We start from the raw sequence: 17,278 nt of genomic DNA on the forward strand, positions 1-17,278 counted from the left end.
AATTCGAATGTTGGTGCGTTTGATATTGTCCCAGAGGTCTCTTGAGACTATCCTCAGTTCTTTTCATTCTTTTTACTTTATTCTGCTCTTCGGAAGTTATTTCCGCCATTGTATCTTCCAGCTCACTGATGCGTTCTTCTGCTTCAGATATTCTGCTATTGCTTCCTTCTAGAGTATTTTTGGAGAAGGCAATGGCACCCTACTCCAGTACTTTTGCCTGGAAAATCCCATGGACGGAGGAGCCTGGTAGGCTGCAGTCCATCGGCTAACTACGAGTCGGACATGACTGAACGACTTCACTTTCACTTTTCACTTACACACATTGGAGAAGGAAATGGCAACCCACTCCGGTGTTCTTGCCTTGAGAATCCCAGGGATGGGGGAGCCTTGTGGGCTGCCGTCTATGGGGTCGCACAGGGTCGGACATGACTGAAGTGACTTAGCAGCAGCAACAGAGTATTTTTAATTTCAGTAATTGTGTTGTTTGTCTCTGTGTTTATTCTTTAATTCATCTAGGTCTTTGTTAATTGATTTTTACATTTTCTCCATTCTGTTTTCAAGGTCTTTGATCATCTTTACTGTCATTATTCTGAATTCTTTTTCAGGTAGTTTGCCTATTTCCTCTTCATTCATTTGGACTTCTGTGTTTCTAGTTTGTTCCTTCATTTCTGTAGTATTTCTCTGCCTTTTCAATATTATTTTTTTAAAACTTATTGTGTTTGAGGTCTCCTTTTCCCAGGCTTCAGGGTTGAATTCTTTCTTCCTTTTGGTTTGTGCCCGCCTAAGGTTGGTCCAGGGGTTTGTGTAAGCTTCATATTGGGTGAGAATTGTGCTGAGTTTTTTTTTTTTTTACCCCTTCTGATGGGCAAGGCTGAGTGAGGTGGTAATCCTGGCTGATGATGATTGGGTTTGTATTTTTGTTTGGTTTGTTGTGTAGATGAGGCGTCCTGGATAGGGTGCTACTTGTGGTTGGGTGATGCTGGGTTTTGTATTCAACTGGTTTCCTTTGTGTGAGTTCTCACTATTTGATATTCCCTAGGGTTAGTTCTCTGGTAGCCTAGGGTCTTGGAGTCAGTGCTCCCACTCCTGAGGCTCGGGACTTGATCTCTTCAACTAGGACTGATGAGATAAAAATGACCTCTTTGTTTTTCAGACCTCTTGTTGTAGTTATTTCCAAAGTCTGATCGACTACATCTTCAGTTTCCCTGCATCCCGCATGCCTCGGGAGCCACAGTTCCTCTATCAAGGGAGTGATTTTAAATAATAATAGCACTTGAAGGTGTGGGAGCTAAGTGAAATAGGCAAAGGAGATGAAGACATGCAGTCGTTGAGCTATAAAGTACATGAGTTATGGGGATGTAATGTACAGCATAGGGAATATAGTCAGTGACGTTATAGTAACTTTGTAGGGTGACAGATGGTAACTAGACTTACTATGGTGATCATTTTGTAGTATATGAAAGTGTGGACTCACTATGTCAGATGCCTGAAACTAATATTATATATCAATTATACTTCAGGGGGAAAAAAGTACCTTAACTTACACACACACACACACACAATAGTAGTACTTTAATGACTCATCAACGTGATGATTCAGGAATGTTTCCTGAAGTGGAGCAAAAAAGGCTAACAATACTTTTTTCCCCATACTTTTTCCATATTCTATTTTAATGTGATAATGTAGTAGTTAGCATATACCTATGATTTTGGATTTGATACATTCATTTCTCATTTCTCCTCCATGAATGTAGTAAGCTTTACTTCTCCTTCTGTCTTCTGTTGCGTGAGGGAACAACCAGATTGTCTAGGAAAGGACTTGGCAGTATAGTATTTTGGGAAAGAGTGTTCACTGCTATGTTAAGAGGCCTGAGCTCTAGTATTTATTCTGCCTGTCACTTATCGTGTGTTCTGGAGCTGCTGCTGCTAAGTCACTTCAGTCGTGTCTGACTCTGTGCGACCCCATAGACGGCAGGCCACCAGGCTCCCCCGTCCCTGGGATTCTCCAGGCAAGAACATTGGAGTGGGTTGCCGTTTCCTTCTCCGATGTTCTGGAACAAGTCACCTAATTAATCTGAGTAATTTTCTCATTGGAAAATGTAGGAATAGAGCCACTTGGTATCTAAAGGACATGTCAGTTTTTAAGATTCCGTGCATTTGGGTGCTCAGGAAATACTTGAATTGGTTGTTTTCCTCCACAAAATATTTCCATTTTATAGGTTATAGGACTTTCAGTCATCAGTTCAATTTTATTTACTTATTTTCTTTAATTAAAAAATTTTTTTTCCAGTTTTGTTGTTGTTGTTCTTTTTTAAAAAATTTATTTTAATTGGAGGCTGATTACAATATTGTGGTGGTTTTTGCCATACATTAACGTGACTCGGCCATGGGTGTGCATGTGTTCCCCATCCTGAACATCCCTCCCACCTTCCTCCCCATCCCATCCTGGTTCCTCCCAGTGCACCAGCCCTGAGTACCCTGTCTCATGCATCGAACCTGGACTGGTGATCTGTTTCACATATGATAATATAGATGTTTCAATACTGTTCTCTCAAATCATCCCACCCTTGCCTTCTCCCACAGAGTCCAAAAGTCTGTTCTTTACATCTGTATCTCTTTTGCTGTCTCACATATAGGGTCATCGTTACCATCTTTCTAAATTCCACATGTATGCTTTAGTATACTGTATTGGTGTTTTTCTTTCTGACTTACTTGGCTCTGTATAATAGGCTCCAGTTTCATCCACCTCATTAGAACTGATTCAAATGCATTCTTTTTAATAGCTGAGTAATATTCCATTGTGTATATGTACCACAGCTTTCTTATCCATTCATCTGCTGATGGACATCTAGGTTGCTTCCATGTCCTGGCTGTTGTAAACAGTGCTGTGATGAACATTAGGGTACACGTGTCACTTTCAGTTCTGGTTTCCTCAGTGTGTATGCCCAGCAGTGGGATTGCTGGGTCATATGGCAGTTCTATTTCCAATTTTTTAAGGAATCTCCACACTGTTGTCCATAGGGGCTGTACTAGTTTGCATTCCCACCAACAGTGTAAGAGAGTTCCTTTTTCTCTGCACCCTTTCCAGCATTTATTGTTTGTAGACTTTTTGATAGCAGCCATTCGGACCAGTGTGAGATGGTACCTCATTGCGGTTTTGATTTGCATTTCTCTGATAATGAATGATGTTGAGCATCTTTTCATGTGTTTGTTAGCCATCTGTATGTCTTCTTTGGAGAAATGTCTGTTTAGTTCTTTGGCCCATTTTTTGATTGGGTCACTTATTTTTCTGGAATTGAGCTGCAGGAGCTGCTTGTATATTTTTGAGATTAATTCTTTGTCAGTTGCTTCATTTGCTATTATTTTCTCCCATTCTGAAGGCTGTCTTTTCACCTTACTTATAGTTTCCTTCGTTGTGCAAAAGCTTTTAAGTTTAATTAGGTCCCATTTGTTTATCTTTGTTTTTATTTCCATTACTCTGGGAGGTGGGTCATAGATGATCCTGCTGTGGTTTACGTCAGAGAGTGTTTTGCCTATGTTTTCCTCTAGGAGTTTTATAGTTTCTAGTCTTACATTTAGATCTTTAATCCATTTTGAGTTTATTTTTGTGTATGGTGTTAGAAAGTGTTCTAGTTTCATTCTTTTACAAGTAGTTGACCAGTTTCCCCAGCACCACTTGTTAAAGAGATTGTCTTTTCTTCATTGTATATTCTTGCCCCCTTTGTCAAAGGTAAGGTGTCCATAGCTGTGTGGATTTATCTCTGGGCTTTCTATTTTGTTCCATTGATCTATGTTTCTGTCTTTGTGCCAGTACCATACTGTCTTCATGACTGTTGCTTTGTAATATAGCCTGAAGTCAGGCAGGTTGATTCCTCCAGTTCCATTCTTCTTTCTCAAGATTGCTTTGACTAGTCGAGGTTTTTTTGTATTTCCATACAAATTGTGAAATTATTTGTTCTAGTTCTCTGAAAAATACCATTGGTAGCTTGGTGGGGATTGCATTGAATCTATAGGTTGCTTTGGGTAGTATGCTCATTTTCAGTATATTGATTCTTCCGATCCATGAACGTGGTTTATTTCTCCATCTATTTGTGTCATCTTTGATTTCTTTCATCAGTGTTTTATAGTTTTCTATATATAGGTCTTTTGTTTCTTTAGTTAGATATAGTCCTAAGTATTTTATTCTTTTCGTTGCAATGGTGAATGGAATTGTTTCCTTCATTTCTCTTTCTGTTTTCTCATTGTTAGTGTGTAGGAATGCAAGGGATTTCTGTGTATTAATTTTACATCCTGCAACTTTACTATATTCATTGATTAGCTCTAGTAATTTTCTGGTGGAGTCTTTAGGGTTTTCTATGTAGAGGATCATGTCATCTGCAAAGAATGAGAGTTTTATTTCTTTTCCAATCTAGATTCCTTTTATTTCTTTTTCTTCTCTGATTACTGTGGCTAAAACCTCCAAAACTATGTTGAATAGTAGTGGTGAGAGTGGAGAGTGGGCACCCATGTCTTGTTCCTGACTTTAGGGGAAATGCTTTCAATTTTTCACCATTGAGGATAATGTTTGCTGTGGTTTAATCATATATGGCTTTTACTGTGTTGAGGTATGTTCCTTCTGTGCCTGCTTTCTGGAGGGTTTTTATCATAAATGGATGTTGAATTTTGTCAAAGGTTTTCTCTGCATCTATTGAAATAATCATATGGTTTTTATCTTTCAATTTGTTGATGTGGTGTATTACATTGATTGATTTGTGAATATTGGAGAATCCTTGCATCCCTGTGATAAAGCCAACTTGGTCATGATCTTTTTAATATGTTGTTGGATTCTGTTTGCTAGAATTTTGATAAGGATTTTTGCATCTGTGTTCGTCAGTGATATTGGTCTGTAGCTTTCTTGTAGGTGGCATCTTTGTCTAGTTTTGGTATTAGGGTGGTGGCCTCATAGAATGAGTTTGGAAGTTTACCTTCCTCTGCAATTTTCTGCAAGAGTTTGAGTAGGCTGGTGTTAGCTCTTCTCTAAATTTTTGATAGAATTCAGCTGTGAAGCCATCTGGTCCTGGGCTTTTTTTGTTGGAAGATTTCTGATTACAGTTTCAATTTCCGTGCTTGTGATGGGTCTGTTAAGATTTTCTATTTCTTCCTGGTTCAGTTTTGGAAAGTTATACTTTTCTAAGAATTTGCCCATTTTTTCCAAGTTGTCCATTTTTATGGCATATAGTTGCTGATAGTAGTCCCTTATGATCCTTTTTATTTCTGTGTTGTCTGTTGTGATTTCTCCATTTTCATTTCTAATTTTGTTGATTTGATTCTTCTACCTTTCTTTCTTGATGAGTCTGGTGAATGGTTTGTCTATTTTATTTATCTTCTCAAAGAACCAGCTTTTAGCTTTGTTGATTTTGGCTGTGGTCTCCTTTGTTTCTTTTGTATTTATTTCTGCCCTGATTTTTATGATTTCTTTCCTTCTACTAACACTGGGGTGCTTCATTTCTTCTTTTCTAGTTGCTTTAGATGTAGAGTTAGGTTATTTATTTGATTTCTCTCCTGTTTCTTGAGGTAGGCTTTTATTGCTATGAACCTTCCCCTTAGCACTGCTTTTACTGAATCCCATAGGTTTTGGGTTGTTGTGTTTTCATTTTCATTCTTTTCTATGCATATTTTGATTTCTTTTTTGATTTCTTCTGTGATTGTTGGTTATTCAGAAGTGTGTTGTTTAGCCTCCATATGTTTGTATTCTTAATAGTTTTTTTCCTGTAGTTGACATCTAATCTTACTACATTGTGATCAGAAAAGATGCTTGAGATTATTTCAACTTTTTGAATTTACCAAGGCTAGATTTATGGCCCAGGTGGTGATCTGTCCTGGAGAAGTTCCGTGTGCACTTGAGAAAAAGGTGAAATTCATTGTTTTAGGTTGAAATGTCCTATAGATGTCAGTTAGATCTAACTGGTCCATTGTATCATTTAAAGTTTGTGTTTTCTTGCTAATTTTCTGTTTAGTTGATCTACCCATAAGTGTGAGTGGGGCATTAAAGTCTCCCACTATTATTGTGTTACTGTTAATTTCCCCTTTCATACTTGATAGCATTTGCCTTAGATATTGTAGTGCTTCTATGTTGGGTACATACATATTTATAATTGTTATATCTTCTTCTTGGATTGATCCTTTGATCATTACGTAGTGTCCTTCTTTGTCTGTTTTCACAGCCTTTATTTCAGTCTATTTTATCTAATAGGAGTATTGCTACTCCTGCTTTCTTTTGGTCTCCATCTGCATGAAATATCTTTTTCCAGCCCTTCACTTTCGGTCTGTATGTGTCCCTAGGTTTGAGGTGGGTCTCTTATAGATAGCATATATAGGGGTCTTGTTTTTGTATCCATTCAGCCATTCTTTGTCTTTTGGTTGGGGTATTCAGCCCATTTACATTTAAGGTAATTATTGATAAATGTGATCCCATTGCCATTTACTTTGTTGTTTTGGGTTCGAGTTTATGAACCCTTTCTGAACCCTTTCTGTGTTTCCTGTCTAGAGAAGATCCTTTAGCATTTGTTGAAGAGCTGGTTTGGTGGTGTTGAATTCTCTGAGCTTTTTGCTTGTCTGTAAAGCTTTTGATTTCTCCTTCATATTTGAATGAGATCCTTGCTGGGTACAGTAACCTGGGTTGTAGGTTTTTCTCTTTCATCACTTGAAGTATGTCCTGCCATTCCCTTCTGGCCTGAAGAGTTTCTATTGCAAGATCAGCTGTTATCCTTATGCGAATCCCCTTGTGAGTTATTTGTTGTTTTTCCCTTGCTGCTTTTAATGTTTGTTCTTTGTATTTGATCTTCATTAATTTGATTAATATGTGGTTTGGGGTGTTTCGCCGTAGGTTTATTCTGTTTGGGACTCTCTGGGTTTCTTGGACTTGGGTGGCTATTTCCTTCCCCATTTTAGGGAAGTTTTCAACTATTATCTCCTCAAGTATTTTTCTCATGGCCTTTCTTTTTGTCTCCTTCTGGGACTCCTATGATTCAAATGTTGGGATGTATAACATCGTCCCAGAGGTTTCTGAGGTTTTGCTCATTTCTTTTAATTCTTTTTTCTTTTTTTCTCTCTGCTTCATTTATTTCCGCCATTCTATCTTCCACCTCACTTATCCTATCTTCTGCCTCAGTTATTCTACTGTTGGTTCTCTCCAGAGTGCTTTTGATCTCAGTTAATTGCATTATTCATTATTGATTGACTCTTTTTTATTTCTTCTAGGTCCTTGTTAAACTTTTCTTGCATTTTCTTAATCCTTGTCTCCAGACTATTTATCTGTAACTCCATTTTGTTTTCAAGATTTCGGATCATTTTTACTTCATTATTCTGAATTCTTTTACAGGTAGACTCCCTATCTCCTCCTCTTTGGTTTGGTGGGCTGATTTTATCATGTTCTTTACCTGCTGAATATTTCTCTGCCTTTTCATCTTGTTTAGGTTGCTGTGTTTGAGGTGACTTTTCTGTATGCTAGTAGTTTGTGGTTCCTCTTTATTGTGGAGGTTCCTCCCTGTGGATGGGGTTGGACAAGTGACTTGTCAAGGTTTCCTGGTTAGGGAAGCTTGCATCCTTGTTCTGGTAGATGGAGCTGGATCTCTTCTGTCTGGAGTTCAATAAAGTGTCTGGTAGTGAGTCTAGGATCCCAGGATGCCAGGAAGACTTGGTTAGCAACTGGGAGCCTGCTTGCAGTTTGGTAGAGGATGCCTGTCTCTGGAGCCGAGTTTGCCCCTTGCCCTCTGGTTCTGGCTGTTGCATGCCTGCCTCCCTGCCTCTGGCAGGGGATGGGCCGGCCGGTCCTCGGCCGGCTCTCTGCCGCCGGCTCTCTCTCCTTTGGTATTAACTCAGTTCTTTGTTCTGTGAGCGACCCAGCATTTTCACGGGAAAGTTCTCTCTCTCTCTCCCCTCTTTTTTTTCCCCTCTCTCTGGCTATCCCCCGGTTTGGCTTGCTATCTCACATTAGCTCCCTCAGATTGCCCTCAGGGCATTCAGGCCCAGTCCTTACCCTAAGCAATGCAGCTGGCGCCTCCCTGTTCAGCCCCCGCTTGCTGGTGGCAGATACTAGTGTCTGGGCTATTTCTCCGCTGGGAGTTGCAATTAGGCATGTAATCTGTGGGTTTTATTTATTTATTTTTTCCTCCCGGTTATGTTGCCCTCCGAGATTCCAAAACTCCCCACAGACCTGCCGATGAGAGAGTTTCCTGGTGTTTGATAACTTCTCCTCTTTTACGACTCCCTCCCCGGATGGGTCTCTGTCCCTAACTCTTTTGTCTGTCTTTTTCTCTTTTATATTTTGTCCTATCTCCTTTCGAAGACAATGGGCTGCCTTTCTGGGTGCCTGGTGTCCTCCGCCAGCGTTCAGCAGTTGTTTTGTGGTATTTGCTTAGTGTTCAAATGATCTTTTGATGAATTTGTGGGGGAGAAAGTGGTCTCCCCGTCCTATTCCTGTGCCATCTTAGGACTGCCCTCATTAGTTCAGTTTTAAATTGAGATCATATACTAGTTAATTTTGCCATTTATATCAAGAATTTTATCTAATGACAAAATTTGATTTCTACCTTGATTTTGATTCATGCTTACAGATAGTTTTTAGGTTATAGTGCTGTAGTGATTAAATGATGAAGACCCTGTCTTTGGGCACTTCACAGTCATGTGGGGCACCAACATGTAAACAGAAATTTACAGTCCATTGTTAAAATTTCTCCCATGAAGATGCTGTGACGTGGTTAGAGCCTCATGTGTTGTAGGGCTCAGGATGAGGGGTTTGTGGGGTGTTAGGATAAACTACTTAAGGTGCTTCTCTGGCTAATTTATGTTAGAATTCTGAGCATCAGATCCTTAAGCTGCCATTATATTTGGTTGTATCTGTGGGAAACTTTTGGTTTCATTGTTTAAAAAAAAGAGCTAAATATTTATAGTTTGTGGGAAGTTAAGGATAGTAATGAGGAGTTGCTGGTGTGAAATAATTTTACCTCTTTACAGACAGATCCAGTTGAGTATGTGGAAAACATGTGTGAAAACATGCAGCTGTACCCACTACAGGACTTTCTCACTGGAGATCAGCTTCTTTTTGAATACAAGCCAGAAGTAAGGAGGTTTCCATCTCTAAACCTTACTTTTAGAGAAAGAAGAGGGTGAGAAAGTGCAGAGAGGTACATGAGAATGGAGAAAATTAGGTTATGTTTAGTTAGGTTTTTGTTTCTTTTAACTGAAGAAATATCAATAGTTTTGTGTATGATTTTTCATGATTCTTGTATATGATCATGTTTTAAAATGAGAAAATCAAGTCCTCTCCTTAGGTATTGTTCTTACTATTTTTCAAGTGTTGAAACATCTATTAAAGTCATTTCTAAGAATTATGTGCTTTAGGTGATAAACATACTTGCTTAGCTTGCCTTTTAATTCTGTTGGAGACTCTGTACAATTTTAATCATTTTGAGAATACAAGAATCCTTGATTTCAAAATATATGATTTATGTGTAATAAATATTACACATAAATAGTTGGTCAGGGTCTTTCCTCCGCTAGTCCAAGTAAATAAATCATTTCAATCCATGTGGGGTAGAAGTTCTCAAGCAGGGGTGATTTTGTCCCCTTGGGATATTTGTCAATGCCTGGGTGCAAGGAAAACCGTTCAGCATCACAGTAATCCCAGTGTGCTCCAACCACTGATGCCGAAGAAGCTGAAGTTGACCAGTTCTGTGAAAACCTACAACACTTCTAAAATTAGCACCAAAAAAGATGTCCTTTTCATCATAGGGGATTGGAATGCAAAAATAGGGAGTCAAGAGATACCCAGAATAACAGAAAAGTTTGGCCTTGAAGTATAAAATGAAGTAAGGCAAAGGCTAACAAAGTTTTGTCATGAAAGCACACTGATCATTGCAAACACCCTTTCCAACAACCCAAAGACTACTCTGCACATGGATATCACCTGATTGGTCAGTACCAAAATCATATTGATTTATGTTCTTTGCAGCTAAAGATGGAGAAGCTGTAGATAGTAAAAACAAGACCTGGAGCTGACTGTGGCTCAAATCATGAGCTTCTTATTGCAAAATTCAGGCTTAAATTGAAGAAAGTAGGGAAAACTGCCAAGCCATTCAGGCATGACCTAAATCAAATCCCTTATGATTATATGGTAGAGGTAACTAATAGATTCAAAGGACTAGATCTGGTAGACAGGTGACTAAAGAAATATGGATGGAGGTTCATAACATTGTATAGGAGGCAGTGACCAAAACCATCCCAAAGAAAAAGAAAACAAATTCAAAAAGGCAAAGTGGTTGTCTGAAAAGGCTTTACAAAGAGCTGAGAAAAGAGAAGTGAAAGACAAGGGAAAAAGGTAAAAATACACCCAAGATGAATGCAGAGTTCTGGAAAACAACAGGGAGAGAATAAACCTTCTTAAATGAACAATGCAAAGGAATAGAAGAAAACTATAGGATGGATAAGACTAGAGATCTCTTCAAGAAAATTGGAGATACCAGTGCAACATTTCATGTAAGGATAGGCAGGATAAAGGACAGAAATGGTAGGGACCTGAAAGAAGCAGAAGAGATTAAGAAGAGGTGGCAAGAATACACAAAAGAACTATACAAAATGGGTCTTAATGACCTGGATAACCAAGATGGTGTGGTCACTCATCAAGAGCCAGACATCCTTAGAGGATGAAGTCAAGTCGGCCTTAGGAAGCATCACTATGAACAAAGCTAGTGGAGGTGATGGAATTCCAGCTGAGTTATTTCAAATCCTAAAAGATGATGCTGTGAAAGTGCTGCACTCAGTATGCCAACAAATTTGGAAAACTCAGCAGTGGCCACAGGACTGGTAAAGGTCAGTTTTCATTCCAATCCCAAAGAAGGGCAGTGTCAAAGAATATTGAAACTACCATACAATTGCTCATTTCACATGCTAGCAAAGTAATGCTCAAAATCTTTCAAACTAGGCTTCAGCTGTACATTAACTGAGAACTTCCAGATGTACAAACTAGGTTTAGAAAAGGCAGAGGAACCAGAGATCAAATTGCCAACGTTCTTTGGATCATAGAGAAAGCAAGGGAATTATAGAAAAACATCTACTTCTGCTTCATGAAGACTGTGCTAATAAAACCTTTGTCTGTGTGGATCACAACAAACAGTGGAAAATTCTTAAAGAGGTGGGAATATCAGACCACCTTACCTGTCTCCTGAGAAACCTGTATGCGGGTCAAGAAGCAATAGTTAGAACCAGACATAGAAAAACTGACTGGTTCAAAATTGGGAAGTGAGTATAGGCTGTATACTATCACCTTGCTTATTTAATTTGTACATCATGTGAAATGCTGGGCTGGGTGAATCACATGCTGAAATCAGAATTGCCAGGAGAAATATTGGCAACCTCAGATACACAGATGATACCATTCTAATGGCAGAAAACAAAGAGGAACCAAAGATCCCCTTGATTAGGGTGAAAGAGAAGTGAAAAAGCTGGCTTAAAACTCAGCATTCAAAAAAATGAAGATCATGGCATCCAGTCCCATCATTTCATGGCAAATGGAAGGGATAAAAGTGGAAGCAGTGACAGATTTTATTTTCTTGGGCTCCAAAATCTCTGCAGATGGTGACTGCAGCCATAAAATTAAAAGATGCTTGCTTCTTGGCAGGAAAGCTATGACAAACCTAGACAGTTTATTAAAAAGCAGACATCACTTTGTCAACAAAGGTCCATATATAGTCAAAGCTGTTTTTTCCATTAGTCATGTGTGGATGTGAGAGTTGGGCCGTCAAGAAGGCTGATCGCCAAAGAACTGATGTTTTTGAATTGTGCTGGAAAAGACTCTTGAAAGTCCCTTGAACATCAAGGAGATCAAATCAGTCAATCTTAAAGGAAATCCACCCTGAATATTCATTGGAAGTACTGATGCTGAAGCTGAAGCTCCAATACTTTGGCCATCTGATATGAAGAACTGACTCATTGGAAAAGACCCTGATGCTGGGAAAGATTGAAGGCAAGAGGAGAAACGGTTGGCAGAAGATGAGATGGTTAGGTAGCATCACGGGCTCAATGGAATGAGTTGGAGCAAAGTCCGGGAGATAGTGGAGGACAAAGAAGCCTTGTGTGCTGCGGTCCATGGGGTTGCAAGGAGTTGGACACGACTTAGTGACTAACAACAGCAACAAAGGGTACGTTTCAGTTGTCACAGCTGGAGAGTGATTGTGGAATCTAGTGGGTAGAAGCCAGAGTTATTGCTGAACATTTTACATGCAGGAGATGGCACTCTACAACTAGGAATTATCTGGCCCAAAATGTTAATAGTACTGAGGTGAGAGACTTTGATGTAGGTGTTGTAAAACTACTAATTTTAAACAAGATAGGGAAAGGTAAAGGAAGAAGCAGTAAACACATATTCTTGTCATTTCCCTAGGATGATTGTGCCGAGGGGTCTAAGTATTTTTTTCTGAACCACTGTTTGTTGTTTTTTTCTTAAAGAAATGTTTTTAAGCAGTAGTTAGAGTTTCAAATCTAACCCACAAAAATCTTACGCTTAGTTCTTATCATAGCTGAAGGAGTATTGTAGGAGGCTCTACATTGGATCATTTTACTGATTCTTGTGTTTGAAGTAGTATAATATGTAATAGTTAAGAGCATAGTTTTTAAAATTATGTACAAACTTGGTTAGAACTCCACTTTTGTCACTTCTAGGTGTGTTGGTCTGTGCAGATTATAGAATCTTTAATCTGAGCAAATTACTTAAACTTTTACCTCTGAGGCTGACTGAGTGCTTTCTATAAAATAGGTATGAAAAGTAAAGTGAAACTATTAATTGCCCAATCGTGTCCAACTCTTTGCGACCCCATGGACTGTAGCCCACCTGGCTCCTCTGTCCATGGAATTCTCCAGACAAGAATACTGGAATGAGTATCCATTCCCCTCTCCAGGGGACCTTCCCGAACCAGGGAAAATGGGTATACCTTAGGGTTACTTTTAGGATTAAATGAAACACGACCTGGCACATAGTAGAAGCTTAGTAAATGGTAGCTCTTTTCACTGCTAGTCCCCTTACGTAGGATTTGAGATGAGAACTGTTGGAGCATTCTGAAGAAAGATATTTGAAGCTGCTGATAGACTAATGAAGTTTTGTCAATTAGGGTGGTCATAGACTATAGACAGTTTCATGAGCATTAAGGTGCTAGGATCTTGGGTGTCTAACATTGTGTGGCTTTGCCTTTTTAACAGAGATGTATTAGATTGAAGTTATAATTGTTGTATATGTGTCTCCCCCCTCCACTTTCCCCCTGCCCCCAATTAGGTCATTGCTGAAGCCCTTAATCAGCTAGTTCCTCAAAAGGCAAATCTTGTTCTACTGTCTGGTGCTAATGAGGGAAAATGTGACCTCAAGGAGAAATGGTTTGGGACTCAGTATAGTATGGAAGGTAAAATATTTTAAAATTGTGCTACATTTAAGTATATTATTCACCTGGGAAGTTTTATTCCTTAATAGTTTGTCTGGTAGTTCCTGTGGGGAAAATAGTATTTATTTTTTAAGAAGTTTACTTTGAAATGAAAATGATTTATATTACTTTGCCAGAAATTATTTTCTGCGATGCTTATATCTATATTAGTTAGAAAATCCTGTGATCTTGGTAGCCTGGGGGTATTTTCAACTGTGTTTTAGAAAAGTGCCCCTCAGACTTTAGTGTGCATATGTATCACCTGGAGGTCTTATTAAAATATGGATTGTGATTCAGCAGCTCTAGAGTTGAGCCTGTGATTCTGTGTTTCTAACAAACTTTCTAGGTGATAACAATGCTGATGAAACCACCCATTGAGTAGCAGGAGTTTGGAAACTCTGGTTATGTCACTTACAGTTTTCCTGAGAAAAAAGAATTGGTTAGTGAAGACCAGTTGTTGACTGGTTTGTTATTATGAGAATTCTGAACATTGCATTCTTTATTGGATCAGTTTGTCTTTTATCTCTACAGATATTGAAAACTCTTGGGCTGAACTATGGAAGAGTGATTTTGAATTGAATCCAGATCTTCATCTTCCAGCTGAAAACAAGTACATAGGTCAGTGAAATATCAGTCATTATACATAATCCATCCATGTACTAATATTAAATAGCATCTGTATAGTATGTTTTACAGAGTATCCTTTGAATTCATATTTAAGTTTCCCAGTCATCTCTGTGATGAGCATTACAGTTTTCTTACTTTTCTGAATGATAAAACTGAAGCTCAAAAAAGCAAAGTGACTTGTCCTGGACTGTTCAGTTGGTGAATACAGGAAACAGGGCGTAAGCATAGATCCTGGGACTTTTTCTGGTCAATGATGGCTGATCCTTTCATGTCAGTCTCTGCAGGCATTGCTATTATCTTGTCTGATTGTTCTAGAGGTTTTCAAACTACAGGCTTCATCCCAGTGTATTGAATTGTGAAAGCATTAAAAAAAAAATCAGAATGGAAAATAGCAAAATGTTTCATTGAATAAAGAAAGGGTATTATTTTCAGAAGTTTTGTTCCCGGTAGGTATATGTGTGTGTTAACCTGTCTACTAGCTTACAATAGAAAACAATTCTAACTGTGAGGAAGTCACTGGTCTAGGACAAATATAACTAATTTACTCAGAATACCATTTTTCCCAGCAGTTCTATTTGTAGGTATACAAAAGAAAACAGATATTCAAACAAATGCATGTACATGCATGTTGATAGCAGCATTATTCACAAAGGCAAAAGGTGGAAACAGCTAGTGTTCATAATAAATGACTGGATATATAAACTATGGCATATACATATAATGATGTATTATTCTGTTATAAAAAGAAATGAAGTACTGATATATGCTACAGTATGGGTGAACCTTGAAAACATGTTAAATGAAAGAAGACAGACAAAAGGGGTTACATGTATGATTCTGTTTACATGAAATACCCAGAATAGGTAAATCCATAGAGACACAGAACTCAGGTTGATGGTCGCCAGTGGCAGGGGGGAGTGGGTAATGGGGAGCAACTGCTTATTGGGTTTAGGGGTTTCCTTTTGGGCTGATGAAAATGTTTTGCAACTAGAAAGAAGTGGTAGTTGCACAACATTGTGAGTGTACTTAATTCCGCTGAATTGTTCATTTTAAAATGGTTAATTTTATTTGTTAACTTCCAAAAATATGTAAATTTGGTAAAAGATATTCTCATTCAAGAATGCATTCATAAATTGGTCTATACAGTTATTTTGACCAAAGGTCCCTCTCACAGTTAAAATTGGTCAGCTCTTGGGAAATTACAGATTTTCAGAATTCATGTAGTTTAAGGCCAAGAGGACTTTCTTTTTAGTATTGTTCTACTAATTTATTGTACTCTAACATTTGAATTTGACATGTTTTTTGCCTCAAAAAAGAGTTACCTAAAGAGTTCTGAAACCAAAAACAGATTGATGGAAATTTTGTTGTGATAACCGAGTGATTTATTACCTTTTGCTTTTGTTAGCCACGGATTTCATGTTGAAGGCTTTTGATTGTCCAGAGACAGAATACCCTGTTAAAATTGTGAATACTCCACAAGGTTGCCTGTGGTATAAGAAAGACAACAAATTCAAAATCCCCAAAGGTAAAATGTTTCCCTCCTTAAAAATAGTGAAATAAGTATAACAAATCTTTCTCTAGTTTCTCACAACCTTTTACCTCTTGTCTGTCACCTCCCTTCCTTTCCTCTTCCCTTTCTACTTGAAGACCTTTTCCAGGCTTACCTATCAGATCTATACTATGCTCCTGTGCTGTCACAGAAATTCTTACGGACACTGCAGATTCCAGGGAACAGATAAGGATTCAAGCATAAAATGAAATTATTATTATTATTATTTTTTTTTTTTTCAGTAAATGAAAGCAGAGCCAGGTGTTTGGTTGTCTCAGGCAACAGGTGGTGTTTTTTGAACATTATTATTAAAAAGAGAACAAGAATAAGAGTAAGCTGAAAGGAGTTATTCTTAGACACGATAGATAGCCAAGTCCAGCATTACAAATGTGAGAAAATCCTCCATCTGTCTCCTTGTACTCTTTTGTTTCTCAGCCTAAAGGAAGCTATACAGTTAACCAGACTCTGAAGCTCTTATGTTCAACATGGTAGCCCAAACTGTGTTGCTATTTAAATTTTGTGTTTTTGTGCAGAGCATAGGAACTTACTGAAGCAAGTTGGAATCAAAGGCTGGGTGCTCTTGGTTGCCATCTAACCCATATCCCTAGCCTTGATGCAACTTTACTGTAGTTCTGAGGGATTCTTGACTTCACTGGGAAGGTGTTTACTCAGTTTTTCTTGGATAGATTATGAGTTTCTAAAAATGTTCTTAACATTTATTCTGCTTCCTTGGAATAGTGCTGATACAACTTTCTGTGAGCATTGGTATTTTTCCCTTAATGTTCTTGACATGTATACCTCTGTATGCATTTTTCCTGACCAAGGCTATTGATAATAAGAGTATTCATAGACCTCTCTGCCTATCTGTCTATATATGTGATTTTCCTATAGATTAAAGTTTGCCTTCTGGACACTGTTTGGAATGGTAAATATTACTTTATAAGGACCCTTAAGGATAAAAATGTAATGATTTAAGGATGAGTGGTTTATTTCAGAATTTTTAAAACATCATCATATTGGGGGAAGATAACAGATGTATGAAATATTTGAGGCCTCTGGCCATTAGTTTCTTATTTAGGGTCTTTTTTTCTTTTAGCATATATACGTTTCCATCTGATCTCACCTTTGATACAGAAGTCTGCAGCAAAGTAAGAAACTGTTCTCTTTTCTGAAAGATGTATATATTTTTTAATTATTGAAAGACTTATTTCTGAATCATTATGTCATTCTCTTTGTCAGTACTTGAGCTGTGCTCCTCATTTATGTGTTTTTTATGTGCCCAAAACAAATTATTTGTGTTAATCACTAAGGTGGAATTGTGGCTTCTCTGTCTCCAGCACTTATTTGTACTGGATTGAGAAGGTTCTTTAAAGATGAGCTTGGGTTAGCTTCCAGTATATAATGAGGACTAATGTGGTTCTCTTGACCTGTATTTTTAGACTGCCAAGGAGTCTGATTTTACTTCATTCTTAGCAAATTATTTACACACTTATGTAGATAGCTGTATTGTGGGAGGTCAGAGAGCCTAAAATGTACCTGAATCATAGGAGGTGCTCAGGAAATTTTACTACATTTCTTCCTTTCTTTTGCCTCTTAACCTGTAAAATCCAGCCTTAAACTGACAAACAGCACTAACATTATTAATATCCAGTTTAAA

At 38.1% G+C, this 17,278-nt stretch overlaps 1 protein-coding gene across 1 annotated transcript in view; it reads left to right on the plus strand.

The window, feature by feature from the left end:
• Positions 1-17,278, plus strand: part of NRDC (nardilysin convertase) — a 96,920-nt gene that overhangs the window by 73,777 nt on the left and 5,865 nt on the right. The window contains exons 17-22 of the mRNA XM_043449359.1: positions 8,995-9,099; positions 13,304-13,427; positions 13,977-14,063; positions 15,478-15,597; positions 16,718-16,769; positions 16,932-16,983. Of these exons, the coding sequence (XP_043305294.1) occupies positions 8,995-9,099; positions 13,304-13,427; positions 13,977-14,063; positions 15,478-15,597; positions 16,718-16,769; positions 16,932-16,983 (540 nt within the window). The remainder of the gene's footprint in view (positions 1-8,994; positions 9,100-13,303; positions 13,428-13,976; positions 14,064-15,477; positions 15,598-16,717; positions 16,770-16,931; positions 16,984-17,278) is intronic.

The sequence above is a fragment of the Cervus canadensis genome, chromosome 2, assembly GCF_019320065.1.
Source record: "Cervus canadensis isolate Bull #8, Minnesota chromosome 2, ASM1932006v1, whole genome shotgun sequence".
Taxonomy (NCBI): domain Eukaryota; kingdom Metazoa; phylum Chordata; class Mammalia; order Artiodactyla; family Cervidae; genus Cervus; species Cervus canadensis.